Below are 27,221 nucleotides of genomic sequence, written 5' to 3' on the forward strand. Positions count from 1 at the left end.
GATAAACTCGTATATTCCAATTCATAATAATCCTGTGATTATGCATAGCATTTCTGCATCATCTTTCATGAAAACAAAGTAGTTGAGAAAGCCTAAACTGGGAGCCCTAAAGTGCGCCAGAACTAGGGCGTCGGACCCCAAACATCAACACCACCAGTACCGGGAGGCGCTGGGTTGCTCGTGTGCCAACTCCTCCATCCAGAGAGCTGTGTGCAGAAGGAAAACTACATTTCCCGGCGACCTCTGCGGGGCAAGGCGCGCGAGGGAGGGCGGGAATGGGGGGGCGGGCCTCTGTGTGAACAGCTTTTCTATTGGTGCGCAATCCAGAGGGCCGTGTAAACCAGTGGGCGATTGGACGGGGTCTTGCACGTTCCGTGGCGCCGCGACGCCCGGTGGTTTGACTTGTTTTTCGGTTGGGCTCTCGGCGTCTGCGGCTCTGCGCGGCGTGAGTAGAGTTCCGGGTTCCGGAACGGGGGTCGGGGAAGGGGTCTGGGGAGGAAAAGGCGGGTTGCGGGGAAGTAACTGCGGGAGGAGTGCGAAGGGGAGGGGTGTGAGTCTGAGAGGGCGCGTCGGGAGGCCGGAGGGAACCGTTAGCATCTGCCGGAGGGCTGGTGGGGCGGGGGAGGGCGCTGGAGGATGGGAGGCTGTGGTCACCGGGGGTCAAGGCGGGGAGAAATGGAGAAAAGAGTACGGAATGTGGGACCCTGGAATTCCCTCACCCCCCGCCGGTCTCAGCCTCACTTTCCTCACTTGTAAAGTTGAGGGGTAATAAAAATACTAAACAGAGTTGTGGAGTAAAGAAAATAATAAATGTTCAAGTGCTAAGCAGATGTTAATTGTAAATAGATAAGCTATAAATATATATACCTAAACAGGGGTGTCACAGGGATGGATAGAAGCTGGATGAAACTCAGTAGTTTGTCTATAAACAAGGGTATCGTTCTTTCGGGAGATAGAACCATGTTCCCACCTACAGGGAACGTACCCCATCGTGGGAGAGGTGGTAGCCACAAAGAACTCTACTGTGTTCAGTTTTAGACAATTACAAATGGGATTCTTTTGCGGTTAGTTCATTTTTGGATGGAGAGACGCAGAGAAGAGGTGGAGGAGGTAGTATTTGAGTTTTCGTGCGGAGATGGGATTTCATTAAGTGAAATTATGAGAGTGGAGGGAAGTATTGGCCCGCTGGAGGGAGGCTCATGTACAAAGGCACGGAGGCAAGGTTATCTGGAAACCAAGGGCACGTTAGGGGAGTGGAGGGAAGTAAGGTAGGAGAGGTAGGTTTGGTCCTTAAATTTAAAAAGGCATGACGTTTAGGCAGAGTTTGATTTAGTGCATTAGACTCTCAGGAGCCATGGATGAATGTTACGACTTATTAGAAGATGGTCCAGGAGAGGGGCGGGTGGTAAAAGAGTTAAGCCATTGTAGTAGGGTGGGGAAGAAGATGTGGAGATCCTGAGTTAACATGGCCATTGTCCGAATATACAGGATTTTCATACGGTTGGATGAAAGGGTCAAGAGAAGGAGTATTGAAATGATGAATTTAAATTTTCAAGTCCAACATAGAGTATGGATACCAAGGGGGAAAGCAGGGGTGGGATGAATTGGGAGATTGGGATTGACATATATGCACTATTGATATTATGTAAAAAGATATCTAACGGGCATGTACTGTAGAGCACAGGGAACTCTACTCAGTGCTCTGTGGTGACCTAAATGGGAAGGAAATCCAAAAAAGAGGGGATATATGTATACGTAGAGCTGATTCACTTTGCTGTACAGTAGAAACTAACACAATATTGTAAAGCAACTATAATAAAAATTAAAAAAATAAAATTTCAAGTCCAGGTGGTTTGGAAGATGCTGAATTATTAACTAAAATATGAAAAAAGGAATATGTTTGGATGACAAAGATGCTGTATTTGGTTTGGGAAGTGTTAGCTTTGAGGTGCTAAAAAATATGTGACTTGAATGATTTTTTTTTTTTTAATATTAAGGAGTTTCATAGGTCAATTTTGACCAAATCTTTGGGTTCATGACCCAGGAGTGAGCTGTTTCAGTCTGGGATTTTTTTTTTTTTTTTAAGTTAAACATTTCAAGCTCCAGTGGGACATATAGGTGAAAATGTCTGTTACATAATTGGAAATTCAAGTCAGGAGATGAAAAGAGATGTCATTTATTCATTAAACAAGTACTTGTTTGTTACTCTTTGCCAGGTAGTGTTTTAGATGATACAGGTAATCATAAAAGCAGTGGGAATAATGATGTTCCTGAAGAAATGGATAGAGGAAGTAGTAAAGAAAGTTGAAGACAGAGCCTTTTTTTTTTTTTTTTTTTTAATTTATTTGGCTCTGCCGGGTCTTAGTTGCGACATGCGGGATCTAGTTCCCTGACGAGAGATGGAACCAGGCCCCCTGCATTGGGAGCGTGGAGTCTTAACCACTGGACCACCAGGGACGTCCCTGAAGACAAAACCTTTTGAACCAAGGGAGTAAAATTTTCAGTGAAAACAGCAGTCACCTGCATTTATTGAGTGCTTAAATGTGTTGGACACGTGCTCAGCCCTTTTGTTCATTTAATCCTTACACCAACCTATGACATAATGCTATTATTATCCCCATTTTCTAATAAGTAACTGAAGTTTAGAGAGGTTAAGTAAAAACTTGCCTGAGGTCACACAAATAATAGGGGACAGAACCTTGACTCAAATCCAAGTCTGTCTGATTTCAGAGCTCTCAACGACAAAGCAATATTTTAAAAGGGAGGTTAACACTGTCAAATGCAGGAGTGACTTGTTGAATGGAGGAGGATGGGAAACAATAGACACAGCGCACCAGATAAAGATAATATCAATGGCTTTGTATTTATCTTAAATTTAGCATGATGGGTCCTCTACCTTAATATCCACTTAATTTCTCTTGGTTATTAGAAACTTTTCTGCATCTCCCTCTCCTATAATTTCAGCAAAAGGATTGTAAATTTGTTTTGCATGTAAATTTGTTGCAGTAAACCTTCATACTAAGGCTGTTCTTTTGTCTGCTTGTCCATCGAAATACTAAATGCCATTCTGATTTTATTTGAAAATAATAATAAGGAAGAATGCCTTCATAGAATTTCAGGATTTGGAACTACTTTAAAGAATACTACATTCTAAAACATCACATTCTGGGGTGTCCCCTGGTGGTCCGGTGGCTAAGACTCCACCTTCCAATGCAGGGGGCACGGGTTCGTTCCCTGGTCGGGGAACTAAGATCCCACGTGCCCAGCAGTGTGGCAAAATAATTAAATAAATAAACAAAATAAAACATCACATTCTGATGCTGTCAGAAGCACATCTGATGCTGGTGGGGAGGGACCTGTCTGTACGTCCTGTACTTTTTTTCTGTTCCTGACCCCTCATTTTGAGTTTTTGTGTATTTGACAGGTGGGAAAGGACAGCATGAACTTTACCCCGACGCAATCTCCTGTCTGCAGAAGGTAAGACATTTGCTTATTTTTGAGCTGTTGAAATAAAGAATCCAGACTTCTGTCACCTTAGTACACATTGGCTTAGGAACTAGAAGAGTTTTGGATTTGGACTATATTAGACCTCATTTCTCTAATTATGTGGAATTTAGATTAAAAACTAGGACATAGTAAATGTTAACACAAGAATACAGGCATTTTATGTGGGCAGTAAATGTTAACACAAGAATACAGGCATTTTATATGGGCCTCATACGGTGCCAGTGGACCCTTGGATTATAGAGGAAACAACCAATAGACAAACACAGGGGACTTTGGACTCTGCCTCTGTGTCAACCTGCATGATGCCTCATCTTCATGCTCATTGCCACACTCTCGTTTGCAGAATCTCAGAAATACCTCTTAGTTTATCTGTTAACCTATATCCCAGAGTTATAAGGCAACACCTTTTCAAAACATGAAACTAAGTACAGTAATATTTCTGTTGTGAGCTTTTGATGATTGAGAAAATATTTGTTCTTCATGCTAGCTGAAAGTGGATTTTAATGTCTTTCCTGTACGTGCTCACTTATTAAAAGTGCTGCCCATAACCTTCATTAACTACAACTCGGGGCTTCTGGTATAAAATTTCTCTACTCTGTGGTCTATTTTGTTGTTGTATAATAAATTGCAGGCAGTTAGCCAAAGTGGATTAATTCTCACATGAGGATTTCATTTGTTTTCATTTGTATCATTTGTTTTCTAACTTTCATTGTTTTCAGCTTAAGTCTCTTGTTTACTAAAAGCAAACAAACAAAAAATCCCTCTGGTTCAGCCTTTGATTAGCCTTTGATCTTGGCTGGTCTTGGTCCATGTAATTCAAGTCTTTGATGCTAGAGACTAGGGTCTGATTGGTCGTGTGGTTACTGACTAGCCTGTATTTTCTAATCCTGAATCTTTATCATGCCCTTCCTTAAAAGTTTTCCCACTTATATATCTACCCCTAAAAATAAACTGTTTCATTATGCATGTTTTAATCTTAAATGGCAATATCGTCTGTATATGCATCTACATACATTTTTGCATTTAATGTTTAGATAATTCATTCATATTCATACATGTATCTGTAATTCATAGTTTCTATAACTTTGAGAATATTCCACGGTATGAATATACCATAGTTTATCCACTATCCTATCAAACAGACATTGGAAGCTTTACTGTTTTTGTTATCACAAATAATGTTATTATGAACATTTTTGTATGTGTTACCTCATATGTCTGTGCAGATAAAAGAAATTGCAATTTTACTAGATTGTGCCAATTTACTGTCTGTAGTTTCACCAAATTACACTCCATCAACAGCACATAAGTTCCTATTGCTGTATGTCTTATAGTATCAAATTTTTGACTGTCACTATCTGGTCTTACCTAGTTGATATTCCTTTTTTTTTTTTAATGATTTTTTTTACTCTCTAACTTGTATTTTGAATCCAGCCTTAAACCTTTAATACGTGGAAAGCAGTTCATAAGATTATTCACAAACCTGTAACATCAGACTTTCAAGGTTTGTGAGCACCTTAATTATAAGCACTTTAAGGACATAAACCTGATTTTTAATTTAAGAAATTGTAACATCTCATAAATGTCCAGACAGTTTATGAACGTGTCCTTCCTAATCTCACACAGGCTGACGGCTCTCCCCAAGCAGGAGGCTGCCGGTGGCTTCAGTGGCCCCACCAGGTGGAAGGGGGTGTCTTTCTCCGATTCCGTGCAGTCAACTCCCTTGCCTTCAGTGGAAGATCGTCTCGCCGTCCTCTGCCCTTCTCAGGAGCTTCTAGAATATTACCAGAAGATGATGTCTGAGTGTGAGGCAGAAAACGAGGGCCTGTTGAAGAAGCTGGAGCTGTACAGAGAGGCCTGCGAAGGGCAGGTGAGGAGGAGCCGGTGCCCCCTCGTGCACTCTGCGTGAGCCCGTCCCTTGCTGAGAAGGCCTTTGAGTGCCAGCTGGTGTCACAGTACACTTGTCAACATCCTCTTTCTTTTTTTAATTAATTAATTAATTTATTTTTGGTTGCGTTGGGTCTTCGTTGCAGTGCGTGGGCTTCTTATCGCGGTGGCTTCTCTTGTTGCGGAGCACAGACTCTAGGCTCGCGGGCTTCAGTAGTTCTGGCTCGTGGGCTCAATAGTTGTGGTTCGCGGGCTCTAGAGCGCAGGCTTAGTAGTTGTGGCGCACAGGCTTAGTTGCTCCGCGGCATGTGGGATCTTCCCGGACCAGGGCTCAAACCCATGTCCCCTGCATTGGCAGGCGGATTCTTAACCACTGCGCCACCAGCAAAGTCCTCAACATCCTCTTTTGATCCCCTCCACCCCAGCTGAGCTGCCCACCATCTGGGTGCCCCGTTGGATCACGATGCCCTAAAGTGCTCCATCTCTAAAGTCTTCACTCTTTGTCTCAGCCTCTTGTGCACCTCTGGTTCTCTCTCCCTCACACCTGACCTCGCTTCGGTGTTGCCTCCACAGCTCCTGGCTTCTCAGTGTGCTCAGGGCAGCAGGGCAGCTTCTGGCCACCGTGTCCCGCTTCTAACCCGAAGCCCACGGGCTTCTCTCCAGTAGTCTAGGCGCTGTGCTGCCTGCACGCGGCCCTGCTCATCTGCACCCCTTGCCCGGCAGAAGCCCTCCCTGTGGCTTAGCCCCATCCTCGACCACCTGTGTCCTGGAGCAGGGCTTCTCAGCCTTGGCCTTGCCGACGTGAGGGCTGATGATTCTTTGCTGTGAGGACCGTCCTGTGTATGCAGGATGTGTAGCAGCATCCCAGGCCTCTACTCGCTGGATACCGGGAGCCCACCCCACCCCCAAGTTGTGACAGTCCAACATGCCCCCAGATGTTGCCAGATTTCTCCTGGGGGCATAGGCAAAACCACCCCAGTTGAGAACCACTGTCCTAGAAAGGTCACAGGTCATTACAGGATAAATTCATGGTAAACAAATCATCTGTATCCTCAGTCACCACGCAGCAGTTTTCTTACCCATCAGTGGTCGGCTCCCCGTCCCTGCACGCCTGTGCCCTGCCTTCACTGCTCCCCTCCTGCCCGCATGCTCCCTGTCTCCTCAGGCAGCCTTGCTTCCCAGTTCACAGAGGGAACACCAGCTTCCTGCCCATCCACACACAGTCACCTGCGTCCGTATCCATCTCCTCCTCCTTACTGATCCAGGGGCCACAGTGAGCTGAATGATCCAGCACTTTCTCTGCTACCCAACCCCCTTTCTTTCCTAAGAAACCCTGCTTTGCTACCTCGCCTCTTTGTGTTTTTTTGTTTTGTTTTGTTTTTTTTAATTTAATTTTTGGCCATGCTGCACGGCTTTCAGGATCTCAGTTCCCCGACCAGGGATTGAACCCGGGCCATGGCGGTGAAAGTCCCAAATCTTAACTATTAGGCCATCAGGGAACTCCCCTTTGTGTTCTGTTTTTAACCTCTTGCCTGACGTTGGCTTTTCCTCCTCAGTATATGGACAGATTCAAGTCTTTCCCAACAAAAGAGAAAGGCACCCCTCTAGCTGCACCCCCACCTACTCTCAGCGGGGAGGCGCCTTCTTTCCCAGCCACCCTTCCGGAATAGTTTGACTTCCTCACCCACTCGGCGACTCCTTGACTGTGGTTGGGTCCTGTCCTCGCTGCTCCACCTGTGGACTCCAGGACCTGCGGCCAAAATTACCTCATCTCTCTGTGCCCTTTGCAGTGTTTGTCACTGTCGACGTCTCCTTTCCCAAAACTCTGCTCCCGTCTTGATTCCGGTGTCATTTTTCTTTCCCAGTGTCTGTCGCCCTCTCTGACCGGTTCTCAGTGTCCGTTGACAGCTCTCCTTCCTTAGTCTTCCCAAGTTCTTCCCGACTCCACCGTAAATGATCTCATTTTATCCATGCATTGTAGTTCTGCCTATGGGACTGTGACATCCAGGTAACTAGTGACTCGTTCTCCTCCTGAGCTCCAGGGTGGTGTGTCTGTATCTGAACGAACCTCCTTTTCCTCTCCCTGCCCATGTGTGCGCATAGACCACTGCCATTTCCCTCCATTCACCCCTGTCTCTTAACTTTTCTTTATTCTGTGCCTTCGTGACTGGCGTCATTGCCTGCAGTTCTGCCCAGCCCTCCATTCAGTCATTCGCTAAGACCCACTGATTCTGCGTCCTGAATGTCGCTCAGTCCCTTCCGGCCACCTCATCACTGCTGCTGCCGCACTATTCAAACTCCAGTTTCATCTCACCTGAGCATCTTCCACGGTCCCAGCCTCCAGCGCCACACCACCCCGGCCGCCTCTCACTTTCCACTCCAGCGATGCTGAGGTCCTCGTGGTCGGCCAAGCATTTCTGGCTCTTTGCTGGTTTGTGCTGGTTTACCACACTCTTTCCCGAGAGCACTGCCCTCTGCTTGTCTCTAACGGCCTTCCTTTCAGGCTTCAGCTTTCTGGTGGTGGACTCTGACTTTCCCCAACAGGCTCCAGAGATTCTTCTCCTGCCGTACCTTCCCCCTCTACCATTTTACCGTGCGTGCTTCTCCATTAAATAATTCTTGCATTTTAATTGTTGGCATGTCCGTCTCCCCACACAATTCCTCAGCTCTGTAGGCAAGAATCATACCTTTTCATCTTTGTTTTCCGGAATTTCATAACAATGCTTCTTACATAGAAAGCATTAAAAGTGTGACTAGAACAGGTGGATCACGTGGCGTCCTGGGTTCTCTCGTCTGTAAAAGGAACCGTGAGAGCTCTGATGTTGAATGCAAACGTCACGCTCACTTTGTAGTTTTCAACTTGTCTGTACACAGCCTTTTGTTGTCATTTGGATCCTGTATTGATGAAACCATCTGCTTTGTAATATTTCTACGTGAACTGACTCTGCCGCATCCAACGAGAGATACTCCTATGAAGCCCAGTGTGTTTTCAACTAACTTTTTCCCCAGCATAAACTTGAATGGGATTTGCAGCAAAGGGAGGAAGAGATTGCTGAGCTGCGGAAAGCTCTAAGCGACGTGCAGGTCTGCCTCTTCCAGGAGCGGGAGCATGTCTTACGCCTCTACTCAGAAAACGACCGACTGAGAATCAGGTACCAAGTGAGAGAAGGGAAATGTTGGGGGTATGTTTCTAAATCAAGCTCAACAAGATACATTTCTCTGTGGTCCTTCTCTTAGGTTGCATTCCCAGGGGACAGGCTCTGAGATGGAGATTTGCCGGCACGATGGTTAGCAGGGAGGCTCTTAGGAAGAACAGCTATGAGCAGATTTGGGTTGAGGGAGAATTTGAACTGTGGTAGAGTCCACCGAGGTAACAGAGGCCTTAGCCAACCCCACAGCGGGTGGTCAGTCATTGCATGCAGGCTGCCACCAGGGAGATAAGCTCGGGAGAGGCAGCCCCCTTCAGTCAAGGGCAGCTCCCGGGTTATGGGCATCTTGGTCCTGAGGGCAGCATCTGAGCAGTGTCCCATGGCATCCACTACAGTGCACTTTTTTTTTATTGTGGTAAAATATACTTAACCTAAAATGTACCATTTTAATCATTTTTAAGTGTAGAGTTCAATATCAGTAAGTACATTCACGTCATCGTGCAGCCGTACCGCCATCCACCTCCAGAGCTTTTTCATCATCCCAAACACTAAACCCTAACTCCCCATTGCCCCTCCCCCAGCCGCTAGTAACCACTCTTCTATTTTCTGTCTCTATGTATTTGACTATTCTAGGCCTCATATAAGTGGAATCATACGGTATTTGTCCTTTTGTGTCTGGCTTATTTCACTTAGCATAATTTTTTCAAGGTTCATCCACATTGTACAACATATGTGTCAGAATTTCATTCCTTTTTAAGGCCAAATGATATTCCATTGTATGTATACACCACATTTTGTTTATCCATTCATGTGTTGATGGACATTTGAGTTGTTTGAACCTTCTAGCTGTTGTGAATAACCCTGCTCTGGACATGGGTGTACAAATACCCGTTCAAGTTCCTGCTTTCAGTTCTTTTGTGTATCTATCCAGAAGTGGAATTGTTGGATCAAATGCTAATTCTGTGTTTAATTATTTGTTTTGAAGAACCAGCATACTGTTTTCCACAGTGACTGCACCATTTTACATTCCCACCAGCAGTGCACAAGGGTTCCAATTTCTTCTAAAGCACGCCAGCACTTGTTTTCCATTTTTTAAAAAAATTTATTTATTTATTTATTTTTGGCTGTGTTGGGTCTTCGTTGCTGCACACAGGCTTTCTCTAGTTGCGGTGAGCGGGGGCTACTCTTTGCTGCGGTGCGCAGGCTTCTCATTGCAGTGGCTTCTCTTGTTGCGGAGCACAGGCTCTAGGCGCGCGAACTTCAGTGGTTGTGGCTCGCAGGCTCTAGAGCGCAGGCTCAATAGTTGTGGCGCACAGACTTAGTTGCTCCATGGCATGTGGGAATCTTCCCGGACTAGGGCTTGAACCCATGTCCCCTGCATCGGCAGGCGGATTCTTAACCACTGCGCCACTAGGGAAGTCCCTGTTTTCCATTTTTTAATAATAAGCCATCCTTATGGATGTCAAGTAGTATCTCGTTATTTTGATTTGCATTGCCCTAATGATTACTGATGATGAGCATTTTTTCCATTGCTTATTGGTCATTTGTATATTTTCTTTAGAGAAATGTCTATTTCAGTCCTTTGCCCATTTTCGAATCGAGTTGCTTTTTGCTGTTATTTAGTCTTAGGAGTTCTCTATATATTCTGGATATTAATCCCTTATCAGGTAAGTGATTTGCAAGTGTTCTCTCCCATTCTGACAGTTGCCGTTTTACGCTTTTAATAGTGTTCTTTGATGCAGTAAAGTTTTTAATTTTCATAAGGTCCAATTTGTATATTTTTCCTTTTATTGCTTCTGCTTTTGGTGTCAAATCCAAGAAATCATTGCCAAATCCAATATCACTATGGTTTTTTTCTAAGAGTTTTATAGTTTTCTTTTTTTTTTAATTTATTTATTTATTTATTTTTGGCTGTGTTGGGTCTTCATTGCTGCCCGCGGGCTTCTCACTGTGGTGGCTTCTCTTGTTGCGGAGCACAGGCTCCAGGCGCGTGGGCTTCAGTAGTTGTGGCACATGGGCTCAGTAGTTGTGTCTCACTGGCTCTAGAGCGCAGGCTCAGTAGTTGTGGCACACGGGCTTAGCTGCTCTGCGGTGTGTAGGATCTTCCCGGACCAGGACTCGAACCCGTGTCCCCTGCAATGGCAGGCGGATTCTTAACCACTGCGCCACCAGGGAAGCCCAGAGTTTTATAGTTTTCGATCTTACATTTAGATTTTTGATCCATTTTGAGTTAATTTTTGTATATGTATTAGGTAAGGGTCCAACTTCATTCTTTTGCACGTGGATACCTAGTTTTCCCAGGACCATTTGTTGAAAAGACTTTTTCCCCATTGAAAGTTGAAAATCATTTGACCATCTATGCAGGACTTATTTATGGTCTCTCTATTGTATTTTGTTGGTCTATTTGTCCGTCATTATGCCAGTACCACACTGTTTTGTGTGTGTATATGTGTGTGTGTTGTTTTGTTTTGGCCACATTGCATGGCATGCACGATCTTAGTTCCCTGACCAGGGATCGAACCCGTGCCCCCTGCAGTGGAAGTGCAGAGTAGTAACTGCTGGATTGCCAAGGAATTCCCTTTGTTGTTGTTTGGAGTACCACACTGTTTTGATTACTGTAGTTTTGTACTAAAGTTTTGAAATCAAGCAGTGTGAGCCCTCCAACTTTGTTCTTTTTCAAGATTATTTTGACTATTTGGAGTCCCCTGAGGTTCCATATGAATTTTAGGGTAGATTTTTCTATTTCTGTAAAAAATTTCGGGATTTTTATAGGAATTGCACTGAATCTATAGATTGCTCTGAGTCATATTGACATCTTAATGTTACATCTTCCAATCCATGGACACAGAATGTCTTCCCACTTGTTTATTCTTTCATTTCTTTCAGCAGTGTTTTCGGTGTGTAAGTCTTTCCCTTCCTTGGTTAATTCCTGCATGTTTTATTCTTTTTGATGCTATTGTATATCAAATTCTTTTCTTAATTTCCTTTTCGGATTGTTGACAGTGTATAGAAATGCATATTGAATTTGTGTTATGCTCCTTTGCTGAATTCACTTACTAGTTCCAAGAGTTTTTTGCGGAACCCTTAGGGTTTTCTATGTATAAAATCGTGTCATCTGTGAACAAAGGTAATTTTATTTCTTGCTTTCCTATTTGGGTGTCTTTTCTTTCTTTTTCTTCTCTACTTGCTCTGGCTAGGACTTCCAATACTTTGTTAAATAGAAGTTGTAAAATGGGCATCCTTGTCTTGTTCTTGGTCTTAGAAGAGAATTTTCAGTCTTTCACCTTTGAGTATGATGTTAGCTGTGGGTTTTTCATATGTGGCTTTTATTGTGCAGAGGTTGTTTCCTTCCATCCCTAATTTGTTGAATGTTTTTGTCACAAAAGGGTGTTGAACGTTGTCAGATGCGTTTTCTGTATCAGATGATGATCGTATGTTTTCTTCCTTCACTCTGTTAATGTGCTGTATTACTTTGATCGATTTTCATATGTTGAACCATGCTTGCTTGCATTCCAGGAATGAATTCCACTTAACATATGGTGTATAATCCTTTTAATATGCTGCTGAATACCAGTTTGCTAATATTTTGTTGAGGATTTTTATATCAATGTTCATAAGGGATATTGGTCTGTAGTAGTTCTGTAATGTTTGTCTGGCTTTGGCATCAGGGCACTGCTGGCTTCATAGGAAGTGCTAGGAAGTGTCGCCTTTTCTTCAATTTTTGGAAAAGTTTGAGAATGATTGGTGTTAGTCCTTCTTTAAATGTTTAGTTGAATTCACCACTGAAGCCGTCAGGTCGAGGGTTTTTCTTTGTTGGGAGGTTTTTGATTTACTGATTTAATCTCCTTAATAGTTTCAGCCTTGACCTCATGCCTAGCTTCCCTGGACCATACTGAAAGCTCACCTTCCACGTCACCTGATTTATGGGTCAGAGTAATGTTCCAAAGTATGGAAAAGTTGTCTCCAGAAGCTGAGGAGTTCTTCCTGCATTATGCTTCCTTCTTGGTGGTGGTCGGTGTGAGGTGCAGGGATTTGTCCCTGCCAGTATCCTGGCAAGCCTACATCAGACTCCTAAAACTTCACTGACGTGCCTCGTAGGGTTTACCTCTGACCCTTTAGAGCTCATGTAAGGTTCTAACACACTCGCCACTTCTTGTCTATCCAGTCTGATTTAATAGGACATCTCAGTAGTGAACTGATATGATGTGTGGAATGGCCAGATCCAGGTCCTTTTGGACAAATTTGATAGAGAGCAGAAGAGTTAACGAGGTCCTAGGGAAGCCTGTAAAAGTATACTGTTGTTCCCCTCACACGAATGAGAACTGCTCTGGTCCTGTTACGAATGGGAAGGAATACATTTGCTTAATCAGTAGCCACATGCTGTGTACCTAAAACCAAGTTAATTTGCTCTAGCAAAAATACTGCTACATCTGGCAGTCACCGGAATTGGACCTACTTGGTAGTAGCCCACTGTTACTGTGTGGTTTTGCATGAGTCATACTTGTGAATGGATGGGGATTTGATGGGGACCTCCACCCCTGCATCCTTTAGGTCTTTATTTGCCATCGTGGCTGGGGTGGGGTGGGGCAGTTTCAGAGGCTGCCACTTGCTTTAGCACAGAAACCAAGAAAGCAGTTTGGAGGCTTTGCCAGCTACCAATTATGTCCATTCCAATTATACGTTTGGAGATGGGGGAAATGACCACTGACTGGGTCTGGATCCAGTGGACCCACTTTGAGCTTGAGCTGGACCTGGACCAAAATTCCATTTATTGCATGGTTCCCAAATGCCCTAGATAATGCTCACGTCACCAGGTGTCAGCTGAGACTCTGCATCCAGCAATCCTTGAAATGTCTGGGTATTTCCTTTCCCACAGTGTACGATTACTTGAGTAAATGGCTTAAGCCCTTGGAGGTAATGAGGGAATCATTACAATGTACACTTGCTGTGGTATCACCAGGTCTTACTTCCTGGGAGATACAGCTTCTCCTTTAGGTAACAGTCTCTGGGTCTTAAAACTAGCAGAGGTATGGAAAATGGGTCAGAGATTGTGAGTTTGTATAGAATATACAGCCCCCAGCTCCGCCCCATTTTTTTTTTTCTCTCTTGGCTGTGCTGCACAGCATGTGGGATCTTAGTTCCCCAACCAGGGATGGAACCCATGCCCCCTGCAGTGGAAATGCGGTGTCCTAACCACTGGACGGCCAGGGAAGTCCCCCCCGCCATCTTTAATTTTATTTAATTGTTTAAGCTATACCCTGTTGATCACTCATCTGTCTTGCTCCTAAGAACACTGTGTTCTGTAACACATCGTATCACAGGCTCTGAAATGTCATTTTAAAATTTGCTTCCTTGGTCCATTTCTGGTATCAACTGTCTTTGGTTGGGTTCCCTGGAAAACAAACTCTGCAATGGAGATTTGCTTGCAAGAGGTGTGTTGGGGAGTGCTCTCAGGAATAAACCACCTGTGAGGGAGTAAGGGAAGTCTGAGTGGGCAGAAGTTGAACTGCGATTCAGTTACAGCAGGTCTCAGTCACTGCCATGGGATTGACATATATACACTAATATGTATAAAATAGATAACTAATAAGAACCTGCTGTATAAAAAAATAAAATTCAAAAAAATTTAGAGGTAAGGTCTAGATAAATCCTATTTAATTTAATTTAGTTAATTTTTTGGAGCCTGTTGCAGATGCTGACTCCTCTCTGTTGACCTTTTCTTTTTTTAATTTATTTTTGGCTGCATTGGGTCTTCGTTGCTGCGTGTGGGCTTTTCTCTAGTTGCGGCGAGCGGGGGCTACTCTTCGTTGCGGTGCGCGGGCTTCTCATTGCGGTGGCTTCTCTTGTTGCAGAGAACGGGCTCTAGGCTCGCGAGCTCAGTAGTTGTGACTTGCAAGCTCTAGAGCGCAGGCTCAGTAGTTGTGGCGCACGGGCTCTGGGCTCGTGGGCTCAGTAGTTGTGGCTTGCAGGCTCTAGAGCGCAGGCTCAGTAGTTGTGGTGCACAGGCTTAGTTGCTCTGCGGCATGTGGGATCTTCCCGGACCAGGGCTTGAACCCGTGTCCCCTGCACTGGCAGGCGATTCTTAATCACTGCGCCACCAGGGAAGCCCTGACTTTTTTTTAATTGATGTATAGTTCATTGACAGTGTTTCAGGTGTACAGAAAAGTGGTTCATTTATACATATGTATATCTATGTGTATGTATGTATGTACACATATACATCTATTTTTCAGATTCTTATATAAGTTATTAAAGAATACTGAGTAGAGTTCCCTGTGCTATACAGTAGGTCCTTGTTGGATATCTATTTTATATATAGTGGTGTGTATCTGTTAATCCCAAACTCCTAATTTATCCCTCCACTGCTTCCCCTTCGGTAACTGTAAGTCTGTTTTCTATGTCTATGAGTCTATTTCTGTTTTGTAAACCGTAAGTTTGTTTTCTATGTCTATAAGTCTATTTCTGTTTTGTAAATAAGTTCATTTGTATAATTTTTTTAGATTCCACATATAAGTGATATCGTATGATATTTGTCTTTCTCTGTCTGACTCACTTCACTTAGTATGATAATCTCTAGGTCCATCCATGTTGCTGCAAATGGCATTATTTCATTATTTTTATGGCTGAGTAATATTCCATTGTGTATATGTGTGTGTGTGTGTGTGTGTGTGTGTGTGTGTATGTACCACACCTTTATCCATTCCTCTGTTGATGGACACTTAGGTTGCTTCCACGTCTTGGCTATTATATTCAATAAACAGTGCTGCTGTGAACACTGGGGTGCATGTATCTTTTCAAATTAGATAGTTTTCATCTTTTCTAGATATATGCCCAGGAGTGGGATTGCTGGATCATATGGTAATTCTATTTTTAGTTTTTTAAGGAACCTCCATACTGATTTCCATAGTGGCTGCACCAATTTACATTCCCACCAACAGTGTAGGAGGGTTAATCCTATTTAATTTTAACTTGAGGTTATCATTGCTTTAAAAATAAATGAGGGACTTCCCTGACAGTCCAGTGGTTAAGACTCCACGCTTCCATTGCAGGGAGCATGGGTTTGATCTCTGGTCGGAGAACTAAAGATCCTGCATGCCAAGTGGCATCACCAAAAAAAAAAAAAGAAAAAAAAGTCAGAAGGGAGAGCCTTTAAGCAAAAATTTACTTACTCTGGACACTGTTTGCTTATTCTCTATGAGAATTGCAGGGAGCTAGAAGACAAGAAGAAGATTCAGAATCTCTTGGCTCTTGTGGGAACAGACACTGGAGAAGTGACCTATTTTTATAAGGAGCCTCCCAACAAGGTAAGTAGTCCTTTGTATAGCAGGGTGGGCATGGCTTTTACAAAATACAAGCTGGGGTCCATAATCAGAATAATTTTGGTACTTGTTAAAGAAGCTAGAAGGAGAATTAGCTATGGTAGTCTCACATTTACCTAAGTTTTCAAAGCATTTTCTCTAATTACAAAGAGCTTTGTGAGTTTTTTTCAAAAACCTTGGAAGTAACATTGTTTACCCCGTTTCACCGTTTGGAAACCTAAAGCTCAGAGGAGATGTTTTGGATGAGATTAGAGAGAACAGCAGGAGCAGACTTAGTGTGGGAACAAGTTTCAGTACTAGTTTCTTTTTAAATCTTTGTTTATACTGATGACAAAATTCATGCATGGTCTTTGTTAAAATAACACACATATTTCAGGAATCTAATATAAAAGTGGCAGTCTCCCATAATTCTGTACCCCAGAGATAAAGCTCTTTTTCCATTCATATAGAAATATTTGTGTATTTGAGATTTTCCTTTTTTCACTTCTGTAAGCAGTTCTTCAATGAGCCGTTTTTATACATATCTATATATGCATACTTCTGTGTTTCTGTTACTTTCCTAAAGGACCTTGTCAAAGACTGCTTTTTTTTTTTTTTTGGCCGATATTACCAAATAACCCTGAAGTTTTATTTTTTCATTTATATCACCAACACTGGTTTTATCCAATTTATATTCAGAACACTGGGTTTTATCCAATTTGTTACTTTGTCCACTTTGGTCTCTCATATGCATGACATCCTCATATGATTGTATCGATTTTGACCAATTTAATTTACGAATAATGTTTAATCTGCAGAACTAAAGCTAAAAAGTGAAATATTGCATTTATAAGAAGGCTATTTCTGTACCTTTTTTTTTCTCTTTTTTTTTGATTCTTCAGGTCAGCATTTTCCAAAAGACTATCCAAGCTGTAGAAGTAAGTGAACAGAATGAATCTTCAGCTTTCAGAGCAGGTACCAACCACATTATTAGAAATTCTTATTGATGCAGAATTAAAAAGCACAGTACAAATAATTAGAAACTTTTTCATACCATATAGTGATAATGAATGTTCGTAATGATGCCTCTGGAGTCTAAGGTCTTATTGAGCTGCCTTTTTTTTAAAACCTTTCCATGACGTTTTAATGAAGTAGAATAAAAAATATATAATTAACATGCTTATGGTGGTAAGTCATAAAACAGATTTGGACAACTTCTGGAATCACAGACTATTAATTAGCCTCTCTAAGCCTCAGTCTCCTTATTCTTCTCTCTCTGTTTTTAATGGAAATCCCAATTTTATTTCTTTTTCTTTTTTTTTAGTTGAGATATAATTGACATATAACATTAGTTTCTAGTGTACAACATAGTAATTTGATATTTGTATATATTACAAAATGTTCACCACAGCAAGTCTAGCTAACATGCATCACTACGCATGTGGTTACAAGTTGTTTTTTTATGTGTGATGGGAGGTTTTAAGATCTAGTCTCTTACAAAGAAAATGAAAACTTTAATTTGAAAATGTATGTGCATCCCAATGTTCACAGCAGTATTATTTATAATGGCCAAGATATGGAAGCAACCCAAGTGTTCATCAATAGATGAATGGATAAAGAAGATGTGGTGTGTATATATACACACAGTGGAATACTACTCAGCCATAAAAAGGAATGAAGTCTTGGCCATTTTCAGCAACATGGATGGATTTAGAGGGCATTATGCTAAGTGAAATAAGTCAGACAGAGAAAGACAATATCATATGTTATTACTTACATGTGGAAGCTAAAAAATAAAGCAAACTAGAGAATAACAAAACAGAAACTGACTCACAGATACAGAGAACAAACTAGTGGTTACCAGTTGGGAGAGGGAAGGGAGGAGAGGTGAAATAGGGGTAGGGGATTAACAGGTACCAACCACTATGTATAAAATAAATAAGCTACAAGGCTATATTGTACAGCACAGGGAATATAGCCAATACTTCATAATAACTATAAATGGAGTATAATCTGTAAAAAATTTGAATCATTGTGTTTTACACCTGAAACTAATGTTGTAAATTAACTATACCTCAATTTAAAAAAAGAAAAAAATAAATAAGCTTCTTTTTCTTTAATGTTTATTTATTTATTTTGGTTGTGCCGGATCTTAGTTGCGGCACGCAGGATCTTCGCTGTGGCATGTTTACTTGCGGTATGCAGGATCTTTAGTTGTGGCATGCAGGCTTCTTAGTTGTGGCATGCACTTGTGATCTAGTTCTCTGACCAGGGATTGAACCCGGTCCCCCTGCATTGGGAGCACGGAGTCTTACCCACTGGACTACCAGGGAAGTCCCTAAATAAGCTTCTTGAATTATCTAAAGAATTAAATTATGTTTAGTGCAATTTTAGTGTTGCTTATTTTTAAAATCATCTTGTCCATTGAAAATTGGGTTATACATTATAACTAAAATGTTTGGACTTAGTATTTTTATTCATTACCCTTTCTAATTAAATAAGATTTTACAAAGAAAATAGACAACTCCAAAGAAAATTGAGTACTGTATTCTTCAGAAAGATGAATATTACTATCCAGATGATATCCTAGCAGAGTTCCCTTAAGAGATTCCTCTTTGAACAATTTACCACTATAGTTATTGTACATTGTCTTTTTTCTTCCTTTCCTTCCCTTACAGATAAAGGAAACCAAACTCCTCTGCAAAGGTAATGCTGATGCTTGAATAGCAGAAAGAAAAGCTAAGTAAAGGTCTCCCCTCACTTTTATGTTCTATTTTAGATTCTAAAGGCAGCAGGAGAAAACCAGCAGTGAGACGGAAGGAGGAGAGTGCCCAGCTGCACCAGAGGGACGTGGAGACCCTCATCCTGCAGGTACAGACCACAACCATTTCTGTCCACCAGCCTGGCTCGGGCATCACATATGCCTAGTGCCTCCTTGCCCACATGGTCCATCCAGACGCCATGTGATTGGAAGGCTGAGTTTCTTAATTTTCCAGGGTTCTGTGTTACAACCGTTACCCTGTATTCCACCATTCTAGCAGTGCTTTTCTGAACCTGCAGTTCATTCAGCTCGTAGGCCGAGCCCTCCCAACAAAGCCATCACAGTCAGAACTCCCTCTGGAGCTGGCGCCGAGACACACAGAGCTGCAGTTGTCTGTCCCGATACACTGACCTTCAGGGATGAGTCCATTTGTCTGGTGCGTGTGTTCTAAAGTCTAGGAAAGTAGCAAGTCATCCTCTAACCACCTGGTCTCTCTATGTCACTTGCAACCATGATTTTTCATCTAGTTGCACTCAAGTTCCTGTCCTCATCAGGGGGCGTATTGATTTAAATGACTGTTTCTACCTTTGGCCAGTAGCTCCATTTGGGGTTGTGACGGCCAGCCTCAGAGAAGGAAATTACATTATACACATTCTGCTCTACTTGTTAAATTTAACGATGAAGAAACGAGTCATTCTCTCTCTGTGCAACTAGGAAGTCTTAAAAGGGAGACGGTCCTAAAAGTCCAGAAAGGGAGGTGGTGAGAAGATGAGAGTCCCAGGTAGGGGAGACTGGCTTTTCCAGCTTTCCTGGTGTGATGTAGGTGTTTTGCTCGGTGTGGACGGAGTCTGTTCTTGTGTCGCCTAAGCCCACTTGTAAGATAGTGAAGAGGAGTCCAGCTGAGATTTTTCTCCTGTTTGTTGTGTTGCTGTGCTTTTGTTCGTGGGGTTTTTGTTTTTAAACTTTTCTGGAGAAAGGCTCACTTAGAGGTGAGAAGTGAGTGGGGGAGGGCAGGAGTGGACACCTCGCCCCTTTGGCCCGTCCAGGTGGAAGCGCTGCAGGCCCAGCTGGAGGAGCGGAGCAGGCTCTCGCGGGAGCAGGTGGCGGGGCTCGTGGAGGAGAGGCGGATCCGCATGGAGGAAGTGCAGGCTCATCAGCAGAGGGATCGGGAGAGAGTCGCAGAGCTCACCAGAAAGTGAGTGTTCAAGAGGGCCGCACCAGTGGGTTTAAGGTGTTTGCCGCTGGTTTAGAAGGTGGCAGTCCTGTCCGTTCGCAGCACGGGGTCCCGGCGCTGAGGATGTGTCTTATCAGACGCCCGCCTCTCTCCAGGCTCCTGGGTGCGCTGATGCTTCTCCTGAAGGGCTGGGGGGATTCCACACACTCCCTTCAACCCATTTGCGGGTTTTAGCTTGATCTTATTGTCAAGAAATGTCCTTTTCTCCACTGATGTGTTACCTGACTCAGTATAACATACCTGCACAAGAAAATGGAAACTATCTGAACCTGCTGTTTTGCCCCAGACCTGCCTGCCTGTCCCCCCGCTTTCTGCAGTCTGCTTTCGTCCCCCCATTTTACTAAGTGTGCCCTCTCTGACGTCATCACTGATTTCTTAATTTCTGTGACCAGTTACCTCTGCACAGTCCCAGCTGTAATGAGTGTCTTTCTATGTGTCTGGCCCCTCTGATCACCCCCTCTTTGAAATTAGTCTCCCTTGGTTCCTGCAGCTCCTGTCTTTCCCTCCTGTCTAACCCTCCTCAGCCTTCTGTCCACTTCCAGTGGCCAGAGCTGGGCTGTAAAGGCATCTTCAGGTGAATATGTTTGCACACCTCAAATTTACTGTGCTTGAAACTCAACTTTCTCTTTCCCAACGAGCACCCCTCCCCCACCTCAAACCTGCTACTTCATTCTTTTCCCATTTCTTTTTTTGGTGTGTAATTTATTTTATTTTATTTATTTTATTTTTGGCTGCGTTAGGTCTTCATTGCTGCACACGGACTTTCTCTAGTTGTGGCGAGTGGGGGCTACTCTTCGTTGCAGTGCGCGGGCTTCTCATTGCAGTGGCTTCTCTCGTTGCGGAGCACGGGCTCTAGGCGCACGGGCTTCAGTAGTTGTGGCACATGGGCTCAGTAGTTGTGGCACACGGGCTTAGTTGCTCCGCGGCATGTGGGATCTTCCCAGACCAGGGGTGGGACCCATGTCCCTTGCATTGGCAGGTGGATTCTTAACCACTGCACCACCAGGGAAGCCCCCCATTTAGTTTAATGCTGTCACATCCACCTAGTTTACCAAGCTGGGAACCTCAGGATGATCTTCGACTCCTGGCTCTCCTGTTCCCTAATTCCAGACCCTGTCAGGTATGAGCCTGAGAAACCTGTGTCCAGTCCATTCTCTGCCCTGTTTGTCTTACCACCTTGGCCCAGGCTGTGTTCTTGTTTAAATTGTTGCAGTAACTGATGTGCTTCCTGGCACTGGTCCCCTTGTGCTCTGCAGGCTTCCTCACTGCGTGTATCTTCTGATGGAGTCCTGCTGCCTCAGCCCTTAGGAGCCTCATCCCTCAGTCTCTGCTCCTCTGTGGCTGTAGTTCACCTCATTCTTCAGTCAGACCAGTAACACCGTTGTTCACAGAGCACTTGCGGTGTAGGAGGCCCCTCACTATGCAGTGTCACCCCTTCTCTGACACCTTTCCCAAGCAGAGGTACACGTCTCCTCCCCCATTTCCTGGATGACCAGCATGACTGCGTGGTGGGCCTTTTCACCTTCTGTTATAACTGTGTCTTTGTTCCCAGGGTCTGGCTGTAGCCTCTGCCCTGCCCCGTGTGCACAACAAATAATTCTGGAAGACTTGCTGATTTAGCTTACCTTCTCCTTTCTGCATTAAACTTCCTACATTTTAAAATAGTTTTTCACGTTGCATTCTTCGTCCTGTTGTGTTTTTTATTTGTCTTCTCAGACTTTCTTTAGTGTCTCTTCCTCCATTTTAAAGTGTGGTCACTAGAATTGGAGGTGATACTCAAGTCGAGCTCTCTGATCAGTGCAGGTAGAAGATGCCTCCCAGCCCTCGGCAGGCTCTGCTGCTTTTAACATAGTGTCATGTTTGCATTTGGCTGGTACTTCTCCGTTTTTATTGTTGGTATTTTGTGCTTAAGCATAGCAGCTCCACTCTTTGTTGGGTTTTAATTGTTTTTAAGGGAACAATATTTTTAAATTGTCATGGTAAATTGTAACTTTATATCTGTCTTCCAGATTATTAATAACCATCCTAGTTTAGCGCCATCTGCGTATCTGAGCACACAATCAGCTCCTTCCATTAGCTCATCATCCTGAGAGTATTGAATGGCATGAAATCCAAGGCTATTAATGGCTGCCCTTTAGGTGTCACTTTCAAACCATTTGTACGCTAACAAGATCATGCTTTCCCAGTTTGTAACTGAGACCATAACATAAGATAGAATAAAATAACTTGTTGAAAGCAAGAGCAGTGCTTGTGATAACTGAATCAATTTCTCCCTCTTTGTACACGTGTGCACGCACCTAAATAAGGATATAAATGTGTATTTCTGTATATAATATATCTATTCCTCTGGTGACAGGTACCTTTCTGGCGTTATGTTATCATTTTCCCCTTATCTCTGTACTGTGTTACTCATGAAAAGAACTACATGGATCTGACATTTGTTCAGTGGAAAACTGCAGTGGTTGCCTCACGGTATTTAATACCTTTTGCAAGCAGTTTGATCATTTGATACAGTATTTTTCTAGCTGTTGATATTAAACTAATGAGTTCTAACTCTTAGGGATATTCTTTTCTGAAGATGGAAACATCATTTGCCTTTTCCTAAATCTCAGTCAGCAGGAATCTATATTTAGTACCTGTGTGTATCCAGCAGTTGGTACTGTCCTTGATGATCTAGTGGTATCGGGGCAAAAATAAATGATAAATAAGGTTAAGCGAGTGTCAAATTACAGCGCAGGGACGTAGATTTAAAGCGATGGGGAATTTCAGAGAATGAAGAGACTGCGTGGGCTGAAGTGGCTGAGGTGCCGCCATAGAGGAAGTCGATCTCGAAAAAAGGCCAGGATTTGATGCTGGGCAGCTTGCACGTGGAGCACAGCACAGAAAAAAGCAAAGCTGTTTTGACATTTTAGAACTCGTGCTAACCTTCATTCAGAACACCATGGTTTAGTTCTTTATTGTAAAGTCTGATGCCTGGGAAAAGTCCATACTTAGGCTGTGTGTAAATATTTCTATAGTCCTTCTAATCATATAACCTGAAATCAGCCCTCGGGAGAATATCTGTAATGACCAGTGTGTGAACCAGTGTAGATGCTTATACTTTGTCCAATAACATATATAAGATTGCCAGTGAACAGATGAAGCGTGTTTTTAAAACTGCTAATAATATTTTACAGAGTTTACATATTGTACCATCTTTAAGGACCTGTGTCTTTGCTTTGTTTGGAATAACTGTGTCACATGTGCTGTAGAAGCATCCTCCTGTCCGCATTTGTACATTCTTTCCTAGTCTCCATCACGCCAAGGAACTGCTCTACGAGAGCACCAAAGACTTCTTGCAACTCAAATTTGAAAACCAAAGTAAGGAGAAGTCCTGGATGCTTGAAAAGGATCATTTGATGTCAAAGATTAAGCAATACAGGGTGCAGTGTAAGAAGAAAGAAGATAAAAGTGGAAAGGTTTGGCCAGTTCATGAGAGCCATTACCACCAAAATGAATACATTAAGGTAGTTTCCTCTTTTACAGAATTTTTTTTTTTCTTTCTGGAATTGTTGAAAGAACTCAGAGAATTTCAAAGAACCTAATAATTGTCAAATAAGATCTATTTAGTCCGGGAAGCTGTTGTAGCGGCAACCTCAAGAAGTAGGTTTCAAAGAGTAGCTCATCATTATAGTGTTTGCACATTCAGAAAATTAAAGTATGGCTCGATCGATAAATTCATTCAACAATTACTTGTCGCAGTCCTACGCTGAGCTAGGCTCTGGGGCAGTAAACAAGCTGTTACATTCTAATGGGTGAGAAACAACAGCAACATTAACAAATAACCAAGGAAACGATGGGTTATAAAAAAGTGGTACTGGGAGTTCCTTGGTGGCCAGTGGTTAGGATTCTGGGCTCACTGCCATGGGCCCGGTTCAGTCCCTGGTTGGGGAACTGAGATCACACAAGCCACGTAGCGTGGCCAAAAGAACACCCCAAAAAATTTAAATTAAAAAAAAAATTAAGAAGTGGTACTAAGGAATAAAAGGGTTGTATGAAGATTATATATTGTTGTTGGAGGTGTACTTTTGTAGAGAAGCACAGGGACACCGTCTTAAGTCTGGTGTTTTTGCTGAGACCTGAAAAACGGGACTGAGCTTGCCACACAGACCTCGGGGAAGAGCATGAGGCAGAGCGAAGAGCTGGTGTGAGGGAGGAGGTCGTCGTGGGCCTGGAGGAATGAGCTCGGAGGTTGGGGGGGCGGCCCTCACGTGGGGCCTTCCCGGTCCTGCTGAGAAGACGCAGCCCTCAGCTTTTCTATGTCTTTGAAGGATTGTGTGTAAGGAAGTGACTTCTGATTTGGGTTTTTTCAAGATCATTCTGGCTGCTCAATGGAACATGTGTATTTTAAGTGTTGTTGATGTTTTTTCCTTTTTAAAGAAGCACTTCAGAAATATGTCCCAAAACGTATGTTGTAATGTCTTACTTGGTACAGTTCTGAACTCCATTATCTGACTCTTCCCAGAGCCAAAAATATTTGTTTTATTTTAAAGAATTTCTACTGTGTACACTTTAGGAAAAAAGCTAAGAGATTCCTCTAGAAATAGGTTTTCAAACATTCTCCAGAGTTCCTTGCTGGAGTCTTGTTGCTTAACTCATTTTGTACTTCTAGAAATCCTTTCTTTCCTTTCTTTACCTAAGTGCTATATGAGTAGTCTGAATTCCAGAACAGAGTATTAATTTCTTTTTCCTTTTGACCTATAGTCCCTGAAGGAAAAGATAGTACAAGAGAAAAAGCTGTCCAACATGTACCAAGAGCAGTGCATTTCCCTAGAAGAAGAACTTGCCCAAATTCGTGAGGAGGAGGGAGTGAGGAGAGAGATCTTTAAGGTGTGAAGTTCTCTGCACTCGCGACGGGGTGGGCAGTGCAGCTGGCGCGGGGATGCTCCCTCAGCTCCACAAATGCCCTCCTGTGTCCCTGTGTTTAGGATCGCACCAACAAGATGGGGAGGCGTCTACAGGTCATGATGAAACGCTACGAGGCCTTGGAGAAACGACGTGTCTTGGAAGTAGAAGGCTTTAAGACTGATATTAAGGCTCTCAAGCAAAAACTGAAAGACTTGGAGCAGATGCTCTATAAGGTAATTGATCCTGAATTACCAAGAGGGAGAAAAGAGGTGCAGGTGAGCCGACGGGCACGAGGGCCCCTCAGAGGAAAGCTGGGCCGCATCCCCACCCTTTCACTCTCACAAAAATCAGTTTAAACAGTGCATGCCGGAGGGAGGACAGAATAGACTGAAGTAATTGAATGACGGCATCATCATGCTCCCACCTAAGCTAAACTCAACAGAAATGTTCATCCCGCCCAATTCAAGAAGTAGATTAAAAGAACTGTGTCTACGGGGAATTCCCTGGCGGTCCAGTGATTTGTACTCGGCGCTTTCACTGCCAGGGCCGGGGTTCAGTACCTGGTCGGGGAACTAAGATCCACAAGCTGCGCGCGCGGCCGAAAGGAAACAAAGCACTGTGTCTGTTTTACAGATGGGGAAAGTGAGTAGCTGAGTTAAAAAGCAATTTTTCCTGTCAGACCTGGCTTTGTGTAGAATCCGAGTTGCCCTCAGTGCCTCCTTGGAGAGGTTTAACCGGTCATCCACACACCCTGAATGATCACTGTGCGACAAGCAGGTTAATGACAGAAGAGAAGAGATGCTTTCTTTCATTGTTTGGCAAATTTACTAATAATGTTTATATCGGTCTCTTCCTTTTACTCATTGTTAATTGCTGATTGACCTCTATCTCAAGGCTCCTTTACTATTGTGTGGGAAAGCAAAGTGTCTCATGCCCTTTGTGCCTTAATTCTACTCCATATTTTCCTTCTTTTAGCTAGTCACTAAACTAAGGCTCGAAGCTATCCTATGTACTAAAAGACTCATAGAAAGGAGCCAACAGAGCCTGGTCTTTATGACTGGTTTCTCTCTGGCATCTGCCGTAATCATTTCTTCTTCTTCTTTTCAAATCTCTAGGCAACACTTAACACCCGGGCAAACCAGGATCTTGCCATCCTGTGTGAGGTTCGTGACAGCAACAGACGGGCACATAGAATACAAGGAGAACTGAAGAACCTCAAGTCCAAAGTATTCAGCCTGGAGAACGAACTTAGACTCTGTTGATGTTTACTTTTTAGGACTGGCACACATCTGGAGTAGGTCTGCTTCCTGAAATGTGAGGAAAAGGTCACCTTCTCCCAGAAACCGTAGGCACAGAGTTGTCTAGGGTAGTGGTATCCGTTATTATAAAGGCAAGGTAAAGATGGGCTTTTTTTGCATCCTAAGCTTTATGATTTTTTGCTGTCCTGTTAACCTTTTCTGTGTTTTTTTAGGGGGGGGTGGGGCTGGGGGTGTGATTTGGTCTGGATTATAATCTGAATTATTTACAGACTTTCCCACAGTATTTCTCCCATTTATAATGACAGGGGTTTTTTTGTTTTGTTTTTTTTTTAAGAGACAATGACAAAAAAGAAAGCGTTTTTGCTGTGAGCTTGGCTGAGTGTTAGTGGGAGGAGCGCCCACCCCAGGAGATAAAGACTCTGGTCTCAGTTTGCCTTTCTCCTGGGCAGAGGGCAAAGGCTGCAAATCACAGCCTGTCAAACGCGAATCCGCCGCAGTTCTGTCAGCCCTGAGCTGTAGGGCCTGAGTTCCTTTCTGGACACCGCATCTCAGGAAGTTTCACCAGAGGGCACCAGAGGCCCTACTCTTAAGCAAAATGTTTGTCTAGGAAAGGAAAGGTGCCACTTTGGTAAGCATGAGTGAAACTTCAATGATCCTTGTATGAAAATTTCAGTGTTTTACCAGTACTATGTTTTTTTTTTTTTCTTTTTCGTTACACGGGCCTCTCACTGTTGTGGCCTCTCCTGTTGCGGAGCACAGGCTCCGGACGCGCAGGCTCAGCGGCCATGGCTCATGGGCCCAGCTGCTCCGCGGCATGTGGGATCTTCCCGGTCCGGGGCACGAACCTGTGTCCCCTGCATCGACAGGCGGACTCTCAAACACTGCGCCACCAGGGAAGCCCCAGTACTATGGTTTTTTAAAAATAATGTATATATTTTAATTTAACTATTTTTCAATAAAATATATATTTGAAAATATTCTATTTGAGTTTTCTATAATCGCTTGTTAAAACCACTTTTATACTTTATTGATGACTCAGTTTACTTACCTAGTCCATGGTTTCTACAGTGCTCTACAAGTATTAAAGTTCTCCTAAATGCATCCCTTGAAATCGTCTCGTTTTGGAGATAGCAAAGATAGTGTAAGATGACGACATTAAAACCGTATCCATTTTTTCCATCTCTGTCCTTCTTCTAGGCAAATAGCCATGCACTTGGGGCAGAGTCGCTGTGAAAGTAC

General features: G+C 43.3%; 1 protein-coding gene across 5 annotated transcripts; it reads left to right on the forward strand.

The window, feature by feature from the left end:
- Window positions 1-281: 281 nt before the first annotated feature.
- CCDC77 (coiled-coil domain containing 77) lies at window positions 282-27,221 on the forward strand. 5 transcript variants are annotated; one of them, XR_013830375.1, is made up of 14 exons: window positions 282-445; window positions 3,425-3,477; window positions 5,134-5,377; window positions 8,404-8,546; window positions 15,751-15,847; window positions 16,744-16,816; window positions 18,621-18,712; window positions 19,649-19,797; window positions 23,126-23,342; window positions 24,580-24,705; window positions 24,804-24,956; window positions 25,839-25,886; window positions 26,000-26,118; window positions 27,180-27,221. XR_013830375.1 is itself a non-coding variant. In XM_079935932.1 (12 exons), the coding sequence occupies exons 2-12, from the start codon at window positions 3,440-3,442 to the stop codon at window positions 25,983-25,985; spliced, it is 1,479 nt and encodes a 492-aa protein (XP_079792058.1). In that variant the 5' UTR covers window positions 282-445; window positions 3,425-3,439; the 3' UTR covers window positions 25,986-26,113. The 5 variants fall into 5 exon arrangements, 3 of the variants coding, with proteins under 3 accessions (XP_079792058.1, XP_079792059.1, XP_079792060.1); XR_013830376.1 differs by lacking the exon at window positions 25,839-25,886; XM_079935932.1 differs by lacking the exon at window positions 27,180-27,221 and having other exon boundaries at window positions 25,839-26,113.

The sequence above is a fragment of the Stenella coeruleoalba genome (assembly GCF_951394435.1).
Source record: "Stenella coeruleoalba genome assembly, chromosome: 11".
Taxonomy (NCBI): domain Eukaryota; kingdom Metazoa; phylum Chordata; class Mammalia; order Artiodactyla; family Delphinidae; genus Stenella; species Stenella coeruleoalba.

Bases quoted from the DNA above. Each gene is read 5' to 3' on its own strand.
- CCDC77 (XM_079935932.1), top strand. From the start codon at position 3,440: ATGAACTTTACCCCGACGCAATCTCCTGTCTGCAGAAG. The intron at 5,378-8,403 runs GTGAGGAGGAGC...CTTTTTCCCCAG, and splicing joins GAGAGGCCTGCGAAGGGCAG to CATAAACTTGAATGGGATTT. The intron at 15,848-16,743 runs GTAAGTAGTCCT...TTGATTCTTCAG, and splicing joins ATAAGGAGCCTCCCAACAAG to GTCAGCATTTTCCAAAAGAC.